Source organism: Rattus rattus, chromosome 2 (genome assembly GCF_011064425.1).
Source record: "Rattus rattus isolate New Zealand chromosome 2, Rrattus_CSIRO_v1, whole genome shotgun sequence".
Taxonomy (NCBI): Eukaryota; Metazoa; Chordata; class Mammalia; order Rodentia; family Muridae; genus Rattus; species Rattus rattus.
Genome location: NC_046155.1, coordinates 74889616 through 74907581, shown reverse-complemented (window position 1 = coordinate 74907581; position 17966 = coordinate 74889616). Strand labels below are relative to the sequence as shown.

The 17966-nt window shown below is 50.6% G+C and overlaps 1 protein-coding gene across 1 annotated transcript in view; it reads right to left on the bottom strand.

The window, feature by feature from the left end:
- Positions 1-1286: 1286 nt before the first annotated feature.
- The window catches only part of Mvp (major vault protein), a 27610-nt gene continuing 10930 nt past the window's right edge, over positions 1287-17966 (bottom strand). The window contains 15 exon segments of the mRNA XM_032892599.1: positions 1287-1454; positions 1456-1536; positions 1865-2053; positions 2712-2838; positions 3247-3363; positions 3909-4295; positions 6156-6353; positions 6435-6679; positions 7411-7692; positions 10596-10832; positions 11074-11168; positions 12704-12835; positions 12946-13069; positions 16861-17056; positions 17200-17352. Of these exon segments, the coding sequence (XP_032748490.1) occupies positions 1332-1454; positions 1456-1536; positions 1865-2053; positions 2712-2838; positions 3247-3363; positions 3909-4295; positions 6156-6353; positions 6435-6679; positions 7411-7692; positions 10596-10832; positions 11074-11168; positions 12704-12835; positions 12946-13069; positions 16861-17056; positions 17200-17352 (2686 nt within the window). The 3' untranslated portion in view covers positions 1287-1331.

Genomic DNA, 17966 nt, shown 5'->3' with positions numbered 1-17966 from the left:
GGGAATCAGGGGCTTTGATCGAATCAATCATAAGGACAGAGTCCGAGGTGGTGTGATTATTGTCCAAGGACAGCCCTGGAAGCCAGTAGCTGAGACCTGGACAGCCACCATGTACATACAATCTTACTTGTCTCCAGAGGCCCTTGGTAAGACACAGCATTTAATAGGCAGCAGGTACCAGTTGAGGAGCTATAAATTAATTAGTTCTCTTGAGGAAAGACTCCGGGGAAGTCTGGGTAGGGACTCATGCACACCAAGCCAGAACATGAGTTGTGAGTTGATAATGGGCAAACCCTGGGCTTTATATTCGGGCTTTAGAAGAGACACCCACCACACAAGTGCAGCTCAAAAGCACTCTGAGAAGAAGCAAGGCTCTTGAGATGGAGATGAAGCCCTAGTGAGGAAAATGAACAAAAACATCACCTAACCTTGTTTAGCGGCAGGAGCCATGGGCCCATTTCGAAAATGGGAGATGATTAGAGGGACTGAGTCAGCTGCCTTCATGGACACAGAGGGAACGGGACCCATTTTCTCTCCCCACCCCAGGATCATTCTACTTCCACAGTGGTGATGGGGCAGGCCTAAAGCTGCACTGGTCTAAAAAAATCTGAGCACCCTGTCCTCTACTGGTGTTCCCACGCTGAGTAAGCTTTCAAGACCCTTTACAAGTTCAGGTAAAGTTTGAGGGGCAGATAGGAAAAAGGCACCCAATGCTCCTTAAGAGCCCAGACCAGAAACTTCGGAGTGTGCTCTAATCCCATTGCCCCTGGCAAGGTCCTCTTCCCTGGACAGCCCTCTCTGGGAGGAAGCAAGCACAGAGGTGCCCAGGGCAGGCCTGGCTCACCTGCCGGTACTGCAGGCTGCTGGTGAGGCCGGCAGGTGGTGCCAAAGGAGAGAGTCCAAAGGCTGAGCGGGCTCCGCGCCTGAGGGTGACTCCTCAAGTAGGTGGCCAGGATTCATGGGAAAGAGCTGCTAGCTGTTGCAAGGGCAGGAGTGCTCTCAGGTGTGCTGGCCGGACAGACAGAACCCTCGACAGCACCGGCAGCACCGTCTCTTCCTACCCAGGCTCTAAAGAGTTGCAGTCTAAAGCACAGCAGGCTTGAAAGACTTTGAATTCCATGCTTATCACCGTGGCTTTAGGAGAGTTTTCCCCCTGTCTCCCTGGAGACCAAAGTAGTCTCTGGTTATTTTACCAAGGTCTGAGGGGCACCTTCTCATCACCGTTAAGATCCCTGATCACCCAGGCTGGAGGGAAGAGAAAAAAAAAACCCCGAAAAACAAAAACATAAATGTCTACAGTTTTCAATTTATTTTATCCATTGTCAGTGTAGTCAGTGTTGACCTAAGGCACAGCATGGCTGCTTCGGAGAGCCTAGGAGAGCAAGTCTTCCCCGGGCTGCTGGATCACTTCTGTGCTGGCGGCTGACCATCAGACCCCAGCCCCAGCAACCCGAAGGCTGTGCTGAAGAGGTTGATGGGAGACGAGCCATCGGTGATGAGAGTGGATTTCAGGCCCAGGGACTGGAGAAGTTTCACCTGCAGGGTCGGAGGATCAAGTCAGCAAGAAGACACCATTAGGGACAGCCGTTTATCTCAACTGCCTCCCCAGGGTGCCGACCTTCTGAGCAGCCCTCCCTAAGCCAAGTGGTTTCTGAAGTGCCACCATCACCTTCTCCATATCATCCTTCAAGGCATCTGCTACTGTCCCCCTAGCAGTGGCATCGCATGGTGCTTAGTGACAGGTCACAGGGCAGTTCACCCCATGCCCCTCTCCGTCCTCAGACACTTCCCCAAATATGCTTGCCTTCTCCCTTCTTGGTTCCAAGGCAAACATCCACTCTCCTCCCGTGTCTTCCATTCTCACCTGCATCTCTGGCCCGGCCACAGCCAGGTCCCTGATGGTGCCGGGGCCCAGTGCCTCTGTCATCTCCTTGAACTTCTTTGCCTCCACATTGGCAAGCTGCTGCGCCTTGCTCACCTCCAGCTCCAACTGGGCCCGGGCATAGATCAGTTCCATCTCTCGTACTTTCTTTACTCGCTCCAGCTCAGCCTCCTGGAAGGGGGAGACCAAGTTGGTTTTAGGTCATGCAGGCCAAGAACTGCCTGTCCAGCAAGTCATCTAAGCCAGCAACTCTGAGAGAACTGAGGCAGAAGGGAATCTCAGGTGCAAATCTTAGCTATGCCCCTATTTAGCTAGTGAATCTCGGGAAGGAATCCCCTAAGTCAAACCTTGGTGTAAAATAGAGGTAACACAGGACACATGAAAGGAGGTCACGTGTAAAACATACAACCAAGTGGGCAGGGAAGCTCATCTGGGGAGCGACTGTAAGAATCTGTCTTCAGGGATTGTATGAAGTGCATTGCTACAGGACAGAGGACTTAGCAAACCACAGAAGGCTCGAGTAGTGCTTTTCAGGCTACTTGGTTTCAGAGCCTTTAACAAACAGGGCTCTTGGGCTGGAGAGATGGCTCAGTGGTTAAGAGCACCAACTGTTCTTCCAGAGGTCCTGAGTTCAAATCCCAGCAACCACATGGTGGCTCACAACCATCTGTAATGAGATCTGATGCCCTCTTCTGGTGTGTCTAAAGAGAGCAACAGTGTACTCGCATACATAAACTAAATAAAGACTTAAAAACAACAACAACAATCGGCGCTCTTGCAGGCCCCAATGCCTCAGCCTTCCAGCAGCAGCAGCAGCCCCTCAACTTACCGTCTCAATGGCTAGCGCCTGTGCCTTGAGCTTGGCCTGCAGCACAGAACCTTCTCCTTCGATCCGCGCTGCCTCTGCACGGGACTCAGCCTCTGCTTTGGCATTACCCGTGCTCTCCACAGCCATGCTGTTGGGGAAACAGAGTCAGGGGAGGCCAAGAAGAGATGCCCGGGTACCTGGGACTTGACGGGGAGTCGGGGCACCATGATACAAGTATGACAGTCAGAAGACTACTGGTGAGACTCCGCTCTCTCCTTTCACTATGTGGCATCAGGATTGGCATTAATCTCCTTCATCCACCATCATCTTGCTGGGCCATCAATCTAATTTTCTTCTAATATTGGGGCTGGAGCCCCAGGCCTTGTATAGGCTAAGTAAGATCTCTACCACTAAGCCACATCCTTACCCCTTCTGGGGTTTTGATTTATGCCTCAAAGCATGTTCTACTTGCCTCTCAACCACAACCTGCCTGAGCCAGCAGCGTTCCCAAAACCCTCAGACTGGCCCGTCTTTCTACCGCCACTTCTTGACCCACCTCATAGCCTCAAGCTCCAAGAGTTCCTTGCGGGCTTTTTCAGCTTCTGACTGGTCCAAGATCTTCTGCCTCTCAAGCCGACCACGGGCTTCCTGTTCCAGTCTCTGAGCCTCATGCCTGGGTAAGAGCAGAGGCGGGTGAGATGATGGGCCAGAGCTAAGAAAGGAGCATCTGGAGTAGAGACTGAGCCCACCCCCCTCTGCGAGCATTCGGCGTGCACTTGGACCTAGCACAGTGTGCAAGCTGCAAGCAGCCACGGCATGGCTTCGAGGCCTGTAGAGGACAGACGCTCTTGATGCCTCTGCTTTCACTGGACTCATTCTCCCACGGGAAGAAAACAGGCTAGGGTGCTTTTGGGCATTGATGAGCAGCTGAGAGCAAGGGGGTGAGCAGGCAAAGAGGACACTGCCACAAGGTGGGACCGAGCCGAAGGTAGAGGACAGGGAAGCCAAACTCTCCTGGAGAATCAGAAAGGCCCTGAAAAGAGTAGGAAGCCACAGGAGTGGGGATGCCCTCCTGTTTACAGCCTTATTAGTCATGTTGGGTAGAGAATAGATCCTTGCGGACCAGACAGCAACAGGAAGACTGTGGGTGCCACATTATTCAGTGTTCAGGTCTTGGTCCTAGCTGAGGTGTTCGCCCTGGGTCCCCACACTACTCACTTGGCTGCTGCCTCCTGGGAGTTGGTGGTAATTTCGATGGCCAGCTGAACACTGCGCTGAAGGGCATCCCGGGTCCTCTGGTCCACGGGCTCCACTGACTGCACATCCACACTGCTGACTACCAGCCCGTTTTGGGGAAAGACTGCCCGGTCTCGAGCCTTGGGCAGGAGTGTGCCATCAGGACCTGTGTCTTCGGACATCTCAAAGCCAAAAACAGCCATTCGAATGATCCGGGCTGAGTTTTTATGGAAGTCATCAAAGGTGACAGAGGCTACAGCCCCCCGGACTCGGGACGCAATGGCCTTGCAGGCGTCACCCACAAAGTCAGGCACGGAGAAAAGCTTGGCTGCCTCTGCAGGGTCATTCCGGTTCTTCAGTTCAAAGTGCCTGTGAACGAAGGCCCAGAGTGGGGAAGCTATTTTCCCACCAGCAATGATGCCCTTTCTGAGCAGCCTTTCAACGCCCTTCTCTGGGGCTCAACAGAAGCTCCTCCCCACAATGGAGATATTAACATGGGGCCCAGCAAGCACCCATGTTTCTATCAAATCAAATCCTCCCAGAGTCAAAACCATCCCATTTTACAGAAGCAGAAATAGAGGGTTCATGGTGCTAAACCCCAGGGCATACCAAAGAGCATACCATATATGGCAAGCCAGAACTTGGAATATAGGCAAGATGGCTCTAAGGCCTGTGCTCTTAACTGCCACTGGGCCAGCACCCCGTCTACCTCGGTCACAGTAGTTGCTAGTTCTTCTCTACCACAAGGTGAGGAACTCAGAACGGGGTCAGACACTGTGTGAACACCATTTCTCCAGTTGACTCTGAGACAGCCTCACACTGGAAACCCAGGCTGGCTTTGAGTTCTTTCAGATGACACTGGCCTTGAACACCTGATCCTCCTGCTTCTCCTCTGGAGAGCTGGGATGACCAGCAGCCATGTGCTGTGGGTTTCTCTGTGTGACCCAGGCTGACTCTGTAGATCTCACTCTCTAGACCAGGCTGGCCTCAAACTCAGAGATTTACCTGCCTCTGCCTCCCAAGGGCTGGGTTTAAAGGGCCCATACCACTGCCCAGCTTTGGGGGCCATTACTTTTTTTTTTCTCGGAGCTGAGGACCGAACCCAGGCCTTGTGCTTTCTAGGCAAGCGCTCTACCACTGAGCTAAATCCCCAACCCCCCATTACTTAAAAAAAAAAAACCAATCTTATTGTGTATGTGTTCATAGTGTAGAAGATCATTGCCATGCCCTCCTGGAGCTCAGAGGGAATTCTGTGGGATCAGCTTCCTCTCTATGCCTTTCTATGGGGTCTGGGGATGGCGCTCAGGCTGCCGGGTGGTACTCAGTGGGTAAACTGAGCTGTCATGGCCCCTTGCTTGCTCTTTTGAAAAAGATAGTCTTTTGTTTATTATTTTACAGTATAATGTATTTTGATCATACTCACTCAATTACCTTCTCTTATCCTCCTCTCCTCCCTGTGGACCCCTTGTTCCCAACCTTGCTTGGAGTTCCATGACTTTTTAAAAATGACCCACTCAGTTTAACTAGGGCTGTTTGCATGAGCATTGGGGTGGGGTTACTTGTTGGAGTATGGGGACATCATTGAAGAAAAGTTACTCTCCTGCCCCTAGCATCCCAGCATTTAACTATTTCATTACAGCTTTTCAGCACCCCATGAAGTAGGTAATCTTTAATTTCCAGCTAGGGAAAATGAGGAAAACACGACATTCCCTGTATAGGTCCCCAGACAGCAAACACCACAGCTGGGACAGATGCCCATAGGTTGTGAAAAACAAACAAACAAACAAAAAACTGTTCATTTAAAACAAAAACAAAAAAAAAAAGAAAAAAGAAAAAAACACTTGCAGAAAACGGGAGTGGCCTATGCTCCTTTAGTCTGAACACTGGGGAGGCAAAAACAGGTAAACTCTGTGAGTTTGAGGCAACTTGGCCTACATAATAAGTTTCAGGATATCCAGGCCTGTAGACAAACCTTGTCTCAAAACAAAAACAAAGACAAAGACAAAGACAAAAACCTTGCAGTAATAGAAGACAGAGGTGTGGCTAGGTAGTCCCCTGTTGCTGGAGCCTTGAAGTCCTCATCCTAGAAGGCTAGGCCATATCCACCCCCTATTTCCTAAACTCCCAGCTTCCCTTTGATCTAGGGCATCAAGGCCTGCCTTCTGTCTGAGTTGGGAGGCATGTGCCTTCCTTTGTTTCTGAGGCTGTCCCCTGGGCCCCCAGCCTCACCAGTTGTAGGCAAGCTGCAGCTGCAACCTGGCATGATCTGCAGTTTCGATGGTGATGACATCAGTAAAGAAATCAGGTCCCAGCAGTAGGCAGAGTGCACGGCGGGCATGAGGACGCTTGGGTCGCCCGGCAGAAAGGGACAATACTGTGAACTGCTCCTCAGGATCCAGTGTCACTAGCTCGGGCCCAAAGACCACACTGTGGAGAGAGGTGGAAATCAGCCTCCCTGAGAGCTTCCCTCGGGACCCTGGGACCCCGCAGAGGCCTCTGCTGGCTCACCGGGCTCTCTTGGCTCTGTAGTCATAGACCTGCACCGCTGCATTGTGCGGGACACGGTAGCTGACCACTCGGGTCTTGTTCCTTGGAGCTGAGGGCTGAAGGGGCTTGGCTGTGCCCTTCTGACCCCTGTCTGCCAGAGGGTCGTGCCCCAAGTTCAGCAGCTCCTCCACCCCAGAAGGCAGCTCCTTTTCCCACAGGACTTCATCCTGAGTCAGCATGTAGGTGCTTCCAATCACAGCCCGCACCTAGGGAAGGTGTTTTCAGAGATGGTAGGAAGAAGAACATCACTCCCCCACCCCAGTCCTGAGCCCACTCTGCCCAGGGGCAGCCCACTGTCCTAGTTAAAGCAGGTGTCTGCAGGAAGACTGCACCCAAGCTTGGTTGCCATCTGCTTGAGTTTTCCCAAGCTGTTGCCCGTGCCTCACTTGCTCATCTGTACAATGGGCCAACTGGGGTTACGGAATAAGGAGGGGCTCATATGTCTAATTCAAACAACAGCACTCAGTGTGTAGTAAGGGCCTGATATTATTTCTAGGGTTTTCCTTGCTGGAGCAATGTGGTGGGTGGGTGACCTTTGGAAGCGCCTCATACACACGAACGCTGCCTCCGACTCTGAATTGTTTCTACATTAGATTCTCAGGGAGAACGTTGGTAATGTAGTCCTCGGTAAAACTAAGGTCAAGGTTTAGGTGAAGCAGCAGAAGTCCACAGAGATCTTTATGCTAGGGCCCCATCTGCAGCAGGGCAGAAGCCCTGTCCTAAAGCCTAGCTCATTCTCTCCGCTGGAGTCTCTAATATGTAAAATTAAGTATTTAGGACAAAGCCGGCAAATGGAGTATGAAATGGCCTCACATCTGCCAGCTGGCCACCTTGGCTGCTGCTGTATGAGTCTTTTCCCAACCTGCCTCTTCCTGTTAACATCACCTGCTTGCCTAGAGGAAGCCACCACTGCTACCACCCAACCCGCAGCTGGTACCTTCCCCGTCTTGACATCCTGCACATAGATGCCCTCATTTTGGTCCAGAGGGATAGCCTGACGCTCCTCCACCACCTCCACTTTTGCAGATGGCACATACTCCAGGGGCCCACGGATGAGCCAGCAGTCTCCGGCCTGGTGGGAGACCTTCTCCTCGCTCTCTCCCTCCTCCAGGGGCTGCAGTGCCTTCAGTAGCAGCCCCTGCTGCTCTGACAGCACATACACATCCTGGATGCCTCGCTCCAGCCTCTCTCCTGGCTGGAGGAAAAAGGACTTCTCTCCCTAGTGGGAAAAAGGGGAGGTTAGGTAGGGCATGGTATCTCTCAGGCCTACAGGAGAGCCACACTGCCTCAATACAGCCTCCGGGCTTGCCACCTGTTGCATGACCTTGAGCCAGGTCTTCCCATGCTGTGTAGAGGGATTTTTAACCCAGCAATCTTAATCCAACTCTGTCTGGAATACAGACATGCCCTTACCACACGCCTTTAATCCCAAACAATGACAGCAGAGTTAGTTTGTACAAGGAAGCGCCCATGCTTGAAAGTGACATCTAATTGAGTGGCAGGCAATCAGAGAAAGACTTGACAGAACAGGATATGCCCAACTCTCATGAGAACAGGGGGGGGAGGAGCAAGAGGCTACTTAAAAGAGAGCAGTGCAGAAGGGAAAAAGAAGAGGAGGTTTAATGGGAGCCTTGTACAGAGACAGGTTACGGAGAGAGAACAAGTCAGACACAGCTGAAGACAGAACGAGCCAGAGAATGAGAAGGAGCCAGACTAGAGCAGATTGCCAGAGTTAGTTTGAGGCCAAGCAGAGCAATCCAGGCAGAGGTCAAGAAAGAGGCCAGTCTGAATCAGTCAGCACAGAGCAGAGCAGAGCCACAACAACTGAGTTCAATAAAGAGTGAGCGTATTCAGCAGTAAGTCTCAGAGGCTGAAACATTCTAGGCCTGGATAAGACTATGGAAGGCAGCAGCTTCTAGGTCTAGGTCTAGGTTAGCAGACTGAGGCAGTTAGCCTTGGAGATGACAATTAGGCCAGGCAAATAAAAGTTACTTTTATGTAAAGAGCTTTTGGGGCCACCTTCTAGGAATTTGACACTGGGCTAGGATAAGGATGTAGGCTCAAGATCTTAGTCATCTTGATAAGTCCCTGAATACCGCGGGACTTGGTTTATTGCCTTGCTTGTTCCTTGACCTAGAACTGATCTTTGCATGTACCTAGAATGATATAAAAGCAGACTGGAGAAAAATAGGAACCTGCTTCAGCCTCAGCACTGGCTGGAGCCATGTTATAGTGTTGTCTATCTTTTTCTTGTCAACCCTCGCTCCCTCCATAGACCCTGTTGACTCACTGAGCTGGCTTGGTCACTTTTACAATGTTGAGTTGGGGTTGTGTTGATGACAGAAGCCCAAAGGACACCTTTATCATAGCATCTGTCTCTCTGTCTGGACAATGGCTGACAGCTCAGTTGGTCAGATCTGTAACTGATCGAGACCTAGGTCCTCAAGCTAAACAGTTAAGAATTACCCTAAGCTGGGTGCAGTGCACATGTCTGTAATCTCAACACTCGGGAGGCTAAAGAAGGACCATCCTGGGTCCAAGGCCAGCCTGGGCAACAAAGTGAGAACCCTGTCACAAAGGCCAAAGCAAAACAAAAATCTCCAAAGAAAACAAAATGATCACAAAGAAAGCACACACACACACACACACACACACACACACACAGAAACACAGACACACACATGTACACACACACAGAAACACACACACACGTACACACACACACAGGGGGTTGGGGATTTAGCTCAGTGGTAGAGCGCTTGCCTAGCAAGCACAAGGCCCTGGGTTCCATCCCCAGTTCCAAAAAAAAAAAAAAAAAACACACACACGCACGCACACATGTACCCATACACACACACACACATACACACACACGTGTACACACACATGCACGTACACACACATACACACACGCACGCACACACACAGAAACACACACGCACGCACGCACGTACACACACATGTACGCACACAGAAACACACACACCACACACACATACACACTCATGCACACACACGTGTACACACAGCCCACACACGTACACACACATATCCTATTGTTGCTTTTCATTTCTCCTGTGGTTTGCTTTCTTGATATGGTGGAATTTGAGGGTGGGCAAACTCTGGTCTTAGAGTCAAATCTGACCTGCTACCTATGACGATACGGGACTGAAGTTCTGAACTTCTGGGCTCCTGTATCAGGCTCCAGGTACAGATGGAGCACAGATACATGTCTTTCTGGCTTTCCTCCCCACTGGGAAGGACTCTTGCTGTGTAGCCCACGTTGGCCTCAGATTCACAGCCACATATTTTAAATACCCATCCATTAAACGATAGATATTTTAGGTTATTTTGTTTGCTTTTGAGACAGGGTCTCATTAAGTCATCCTTGCTGGCCTGGAACTCACTCTGTAGACCAGGCTGACCTAGAATTTACAGAGATTTGCCTGCCTCTGCCTACAGAACGCTGGGATTCGGACCATAGACCACCATGTCGTGGGTGTTGGGATTTGGGCCATGCCCCACCACATCCTGCAAGGGTTGTTTTCACTTTTAAGCTCCTCACCCCTTCTTTTCCTTTCTTAAGAGATAATCTCATGTATCCATGGTGACCCCAAAACTCACTATGGTCCTTGAACTCCTGCTCCTCCTGCCTTAACCTCACTAGTGCAGTGCCAGACGCCTTGTTTCTAACTTTACTTCCATGCCGTCTCCATGATGCTGTGGCAATAGCCTAGTTTGATAATTTCAGCAGAAATCTCACCCACACAGGCCTAAACTACCTAGTCCCTGCCTTTGTAGGGGCAGCTTGCTGAACCCTAATATTTTTCACAGGAGACAGGGTGGGGGAGAGCATGAGGGGTTGGGGGTGTGAGATTTGTTTTATGCAGCATGACAAAGGCTCCAGAACACGGAGGAGCAAGTTCAGGAACTTCGGGAGAAGTCTAAGGCCTTGGGGATGCAAACAGGACAGTGCGTCAGGAATATAAAACTAAGTACACAAAAACACCAAAGCTATTTCCAGAACATACGTGTTCTTGGAAGATGTGGAGTAAGATGAGAAGGCCTCTTGTTGCTCAAGGCTATCAACTGTCACAGGCTCTGAGGTAGAGATGGGCTTACCTTGACAACACGCTTTTGTCCCAGCTGGTTCTTGCCGTCTGGTCCCATTGGGTCAAGAATGACACAGTAGTGTCGAGGTCCCAGGGTGGTGATGGGTACTACCCCGAGCACCTCCTCATAGACATCTGGAACATGGGCTTCGGTGTCCTTCACCGTCACTAACCATTCCTCCCCGGTGCGGTGGAGCACTCCCCGAAGGTCCCTGAAGTTCTGCAGAGCCCGGAGGTGCAGGGCAGTCTGTAGGTGGAGACACAGGGTATTTGTGGAGGGGAGGCCTCCATCATCCTGCTGCCAGTGCTCCTAACTTGATCCTAGTTCTCAGGGACAATGCCTACCTACCCTGGAGGATGCTCCAGGACTCTCTTTGGAGATCTGACCTGATTTCTCTAGTGGCCATGAGGATGCTGCCTGTCCCTTTCTTGCATGTTGTCTACCCTCTGAGCACTGCCAGCTTCTCTACCCACACCCAAGCACAAACCTTTTCTGTAAGGATCACAGCATCCACCAGATCCAGTACCTCTTCAAAGACAGCTGGGAGATAAGCACCCACGGATCGGACCAGCCACTCCTCACCTAGGTCAGGAACAGGAAGGAGGAGTCAAGCACAACCAGTCACCCATCACCATTACTTCTTTGAAGCCCAGAGAAGAGGACCAACTGGGCTTTGAAGGCAAAGAGAAGCCACTGCCCCAAGAGTTGAACACCTAGCAAGGTCCTTGCAGCCACTGCTCTCTATGAGGCCAGAGGAAAACTAACCTCTCTCCCAGAATTAAAAACCAAAACCAAAACCGAAACTTTTAGAGGCTGGGCATGGTAGCACATACCCATAATCCTAGCATTCAGGACACAGAGGTTGGAGGATAGGGAGTTTTTGGCCAACCTGGGCTACATAGGGAAATCTGTTTCAAAAGACAAGAACCATAAAGGGCCTTCTAGAACGTCAAGACACCGCTACAACTGCACCTGCGATGCTGTTTCTAAGCACCAAAGATTTTTCATGTTCCTGAAATGGGTAAAAGGGCCTCTCGTAGGCCTGGGGAAGTCGTTTTGTTTTTGGAGCAGCAGGAATGCCTAGCAGGAAGTCATAGCCTCACCCCACATGGCCACGTACCCTAGGCAAGTGCTTCAGTCTTGCTGTGGAGAAACAGGAACAGTAAGAGACTCAGTCTTGTCAGGGCACTAAATAAAATACCATCTATCATCATGAACCGACACTGGGTCAATGTATGTGAACATCTCATCTTTTGATCTGGAACCAGGTAAGATGTGGCCAGTGCCCACAGTTTATGTTACAGAGTAGGGATGGTAGACGGTCCTATCATGGTGTGATTGCAGGGTCAGGGCGAGCATGAAGGGGATGTGCAAGGTGCAGCTGGTAGACCTCAAGAGAGATGGGGAGAAGCCAGGCATGGTGATGCATTTATACTCCCAGCACTCGGGAGTTTGAAGCAGAAGAAGATTGCCAGGAGTTTGAAGCCATCATGAACTACATGTTGAATACCAGGTCAGTCAGAGCTACACGAGGCACTGTCTCAAAAGGAACAGGCCTGGGAAGATGGCTCAGTGGTTAAGAACACCACTGGCTATTCTTCCAAAGGACCTGGGTTCAGATTCCCAGCACCCACATGGTGGCTCATAACTGACTGTAACTCCAGTTCCAGGGGATCGGATACCCTCTCTGGTCTCCATGGGCACCAGACACAAAAGTGGTGCATACAGACTTACATACAAGCAAAACACTCGTACACATAAAAATAAGGTAATGATTGTGTATGTGTGTGTGTGTGTGTGTGTGTGTGTGTGTGTGTGTGTGTGTGTGTGTGTGTGTGTGAGTGAACAAACAATGAAAGACAGACATAGGCCAGGCAGAGCTGGTGCACATCTTTAATCCCAGGTCTTGGGAGGCAGAGATGGGCAATCTCTGAGTTCCAGGCTAGCCTGGTCTACATAGAGAAACCCTGGCTCAGCAGCCCCCCACCCCCTGCCACCACACACCCCTCAGGGGAGAACCCTTCTCTGGCTTCACATGGTTCCTCTTGCTTCCCTGAAGGGAGGGCCCTCCCTCCTTCCTTCCTGTCCACCCACCACAGTACCCCTGTTGATCCTACCTGTCACCCGCTCCTTGCCCTCCCGGTCAAGGCACTCCTTTCGGGCCCTTAGCCGCAGTGCTTGGTTCTGTTTGATGACTGTGGCCTGAATGATCTCCACGACTTCCACTTCTTTCTGTGGGATGTAGGTACCTGGGGAAGGAGGAGGAAGCCAATGTTGGCACTCAGAGACTTCAGGGCTCTGACAGAAAGGCAGGCAGCCCTGGCCCAGACACACACCAAGTAATGGAGACATAACTCACCAGGTCCCTCAAATAGCCACTCGTCTCCTGCCATGACCTTGTCTCCATTCTTATCCTCAAAGTCCAGCAACGCCTTAAGATGCAGTGCTGTGTTGGGCAGAACCACCTGCAGTGGGGTGATGTCCTGAGGGAAAGAAGGGTCAAGAGTGTTCAAGCCGTATCAGGTTTAAACCTGATACTTCGGAGGTCAGGGCCACAGTACCAGTCTCTGGGAAGCCCACACCTCTGTGGATCAGATCAAGGCCTTGTGAATGCTGAGCAAGTGCTCTCTGCAATCCCACTGAGCCACACCCCAGCCATCTTTGTGCTTGAAATCCTAGTGTAACATACAAGGTAGGAGGGGGCCTAGGGCCACCGGCTCTGAAGACCCTGTGAGGATGGCACTGCTGATGAGCCAAGAACACTCTCCTCTGTCGAGGACAAGCATGAGGAAGAGACCTCGTGGGAGACTTGGAGGGGCATTTAGGCGTCTGAACAATGACAACTGCAGGACCAGGTTCACACTGATGCACTAGAACAGCGGTTCTCGACCTGTGGGTCATGACCCCTCTGGGGGTCACATATCAGGTGTTTACACTGATTCGAAACAGTAGCAAGGCTACAGTTATGAAGCCGCAATGAAATCATTTTATGGTTGGGGGAATCACCACAACCGGAGGAACTGTATAGGGAGGCAGCAGTAGGAAGGCTCAGAACCACTGAACTAGGAAGGATTCTAAAGAGAAAGAGAGCTGGGCAGAGTGGCACATGCCTATAATCACAGCGCCTGAGACATGGCGACAAGTGAAGCAGGAGCTCAATTACAGAGCAAGCTCTAAGGCAGCCTGGGCTATGTGTGACTGTGTTTCCCTCCTACCCTCCCAAAAAGGAGGACAGTATAAAGGGATGTACAACGCGGGTTTTAATCTGTAGCTTTCCTTTCAGTGTTGCCTGTGCTCGTGTGGTTCCCTCTAGAAGGAAGGAGAGGCCTTACAAAAACAGATGAACCTAAAAGTTTATAAAAATGCCTTCACAACTGTGACTAGATTTGGCCTCTGAAAATATTCTAAACGAGGCAGGAAAGACAGATGAGCCGACGTGTGTGAGCTGAGAAGCCTACAAAGCTATTAAAGAATCCAGTCAGGACATGAGCCCAAGTGATGCCTATGTTCCCCGTGACAGACTGGTCTGTGTTGTAGACGGTGGGCAGCCATTTTATCTCCTGGCCTCACACTGGAATGAGGAAAACAGATTCCCCTATCAGCTCTGTCTAACCTGACTTGCCTTAAGATCACCATCTTCCTGCCTCTGTTCTCTAAGGCATCTGTCAGCACGCCTCACTGTCACTTCCTGTCTGCTGCATCACAAAGCCATGGTCCCTCCCTGGCATGCTCCCTGTCTAAGTGACTAGGAGGACAGTGACAGGTGGCTGCCCCCGCCCCACTGTTTCTTGGCGTTTCTAGTTTAGGCACCTGTTTACCTGGTGTTATCTTGAATCAATACTGAAACTAAGAAAGAACAGAGCTACTGAGTAGGAAGCCACTGGGTTCAGATGTCTAAAGCGAGGCCATTCTAGGAGAGGGCTCCCAGATGCAGCCAGAGCTGCTACAAGTCAGCCCACAGCCAAGGGCCAGGGCTCAATGTCTTGAGTAGTCACAGAGAGAGAGGGAAATGAGGGGACACAGGAGCTCAGGACAGGGAGTGAAAGCAGCAAAGACAGGGATACAATAGACACACACACACACACACACACACACACACACACACACACACACACACACACACACACACACACCATGGGCTGGCCTGGAACTAGAGATTCTCAGCCTCTCAAACACTGGGATGCCAGGCAGGTACCAGCACACCTGGCCTGGCTTGATTTAGGGCTTTGCCCAAGGAAGTTTAGCGGAGGTGGGGTCTGGGGTCAGAGGGATCTGTGAAGGACTAACTTAGAAAATGTCATGTTCAGGCTGCTACGAAAGAGTAGGTAAAAGAGAGAAAGCCAGGGGCAGCTAGAAAATAGATTTACAAGGCCATGAGCAAAAGTCTACAAAAAACAAAGAAGCTTGGGAGCTCAGGCATGAGAGCTGCCACAAGATCACAAGACCCAGGCCAGTGTGTGCTTTACACTCTGTCGGCTCCAAAGCACAAAACAAAACCAAGAGGGAAAAAAAAAAAAAAAGCCACAGGCTGCAGAGACGGCTCAGCGGTTAAGAGCACTGACTGCTCTTCCAGAGGTCCTGAGTTCAATTCCCACCAACCACATGGTGGCTCACAACCATCTGTAAGGAGATCAGATGCCCTCTTCTGGTGTGTCTGAAGACAGCTACAGTGTACTTATGTATACCAAATAAATAAATCTTAAAAATAAAAATAAGTAAAAGTAGGTTGCAAAATATTTGTGCCTACAGGTGGCACCCGACATGGCCTAGGCATAATGGGCCACTGCCTCTAATGGGGTAGAGGAAACTGCAGATTATGAGGGGTTAGCAATGCTACACTGTATTTATATATAATAAATACATCTTTAAATTAAAAAAAAAAAGCCAAAAGAAAGGCCATGCTATTGCCATGAAGGAGGCTGAATCAAAAAATGTTTCTTGTGACCTTGTGCCCTTAGAAAATGCTGCCAGTCTCAGAGAAGGGCACAGTGGAAGAGCATGAATGTTGGCTGAAGATGGAAAGGCCCCTGGGTGACACCCTGCCCTCCTGGTGTGAGTGTGGGAGCCCGCAGGGGAAGCAGGGGTTAAGGTGAGGCCGGGATGGGAAAGCTTGATTGAGCAGGCATCAGATGAGAAGATCTGTAGATCTAAAGCCCCACCTCAGCCCCACTCACCCAGTCTATCAGATATCAGATCCTCTCCTCTCTCTCTCTCTCTCTCTCTCTCTCTCTCTCTCTCTCTCTCTCTCTCTCTCTGTCTCTCTCTCTCTGTCTGTCTCTCTCTCTCTCTCTCTCTCTCTCTCTCTCTCTCTCTCTCTCTCTCTCTCTGGAGGATTCTGTCCAGAACTCAGAGGTCTGCAGCCTCTGCTTCCTGAGTGCTGGGATTAAAGACTTGTGCTACCACTAACTACCACGCCTGGCTTCACTCAGGTAGGATTGCTGTCTTTCCTCATTATTTGTAGTTTCATTACATTTTCATTTTATTTATTCATGTGCGTGTATGCAGGTATACAAGAGTTACCATGCACCTTTGGAAGTCTGAGGACAGCGTTCAGGAGTTGATTCTCTCTTCCCACCACAGTCATGGGTCTGGGGCATGGATCTCAGGTTGTCCGTCTTATGTATTTCTGGGTCATCTCACTGGTTCCTGGCTATTTCTGTTATCCCTCTTCCCAGCTGTGTGTGTCTCTGTGCACCCCAGAGTCATGCTACTGGGCACTCAGGAGCAGGAAGCACTGACTGGGGCTTGTGGATACAGAGCACTTGCCTAGCATACATAATGCCCTGAGTTAACCCTAGGACCCACCCAGTGGAAGGAGAGCACTGACTCCTGCAAGCTCTCCTCTGACCTCCGCATGCATTTGTAGCGGACATGCATGCCCTGCCCTGTTAAATAAGGAAATAAAAACATAAAATACCAAGCAGGTGAAGTTAAAACTATTTTAAAAACTCAGTAGACTCCCTTGCTTGGGAGCTCAAGCCTGAAGGCAGCATGGGTGAGGGTCTGGCTATGATGGTGGTCCATGCTTCCATTGCAACATTCCGGGGCAGGGACATTGTGAGATGAGGCGAGTCTGTCTGAGGTATGTGGGGAGTGCAGGGGAGTTAGAATGAGGGGACTGTGAGTCATCTCTGCTCTGGGTGAGAACCCATAGCTACCCCCTCAGTCCTTCCCACAGGGGCTTTGCTTTCTCATTAAATGCAGGAGTTGGGGGCAGCCCTGGGGAGGGCACAGAGCAGGCAGAGTTCAGGCTCAAGGGAGGAAAGCGAGGTACCTTTTCCAGCACCTCCCCTGGATACAGGGGGAAGGGGTCCTGGGCTAGTCGGATCTCCTGGTCAGCGTGCCGGAGTCGGACTTGTCCTGTGATGTCAAATAACACAGAACTCTGGGTGTCCCGGGACACAGGGTTGGCCACTATGCAGTAGTGGCGTGGGGGGACGGTCACCATGCGAACTGGGGCAAACAGTACCCTGTTGTAAGGTAAGAAGGGGTGTGAGGAGGGGGATGATGTTCCAAAGGAGGCAGTAAAAGCAAGCGAGACCCTCCCAGCCACCCAGATGAGGGTCAGTCCTGCCAGCCAGGCTGTCCTCAGCTGGGGCAGCTCTACACCAACCTCTCATTGTCCTGCCGGATGTAGGTCTTCGGTCCAACCTCCACACGGGACACATTACTGTTCTGGTCCAGCACATGGATGTAGTGGTATGGGGGGATGCGGATGATGGCCTCTTCAGTTGCCATGGTGAATCCCAACCTTTTCCCACCAAACCTGATTGCAGCACAGAAAAGGACAGGCAGGGAAGACACAAGGTAAACAAGGGTATTTGGGACAAGGCAGGTTATTCCAAAAATGGCCTCTCCTTCCCAGATCCCTTGGTTGTCCCCTTCCTGATCTTATTCTCACCTCCTCTGCTTTTTAAAACGTAATATGTTTTTAATTTATTTTTTATTTATGTGCATACACTGTAGCTGTCTTCAGACACACCAGAAGAGGGCATCAGATTCCATTACAGATGGTTGTGAGCCACCATGTGGTTGCTGGGAATTGAACTCAGGACCTCTGGAAGAAGAGTCAGTGCTCTTAGCCACTGAGCCATCTCTCCAGCCCCATAAAATATTTTATTTCATGTCGTGTATTTGCTTGCATAAGTTTATGTGCATTGTGTGCTTGCATGCGGGAGCCTTCAGAGACCAGATCCCCTGGAATTAGAGTTAGTGGCAGTTGTGAGCCACCACATGGGTGCTGGGAACTGTACTTGGGTCCTCTGTAGGAGCAGTGAGTGTGTCTTCATAAATGTGTGTGTGTGTGTGTATACGTATATGTATATGTATAATTACATAGGTAACTTAGTTTATATGCATAAATGTTTTGCCTGCATATAT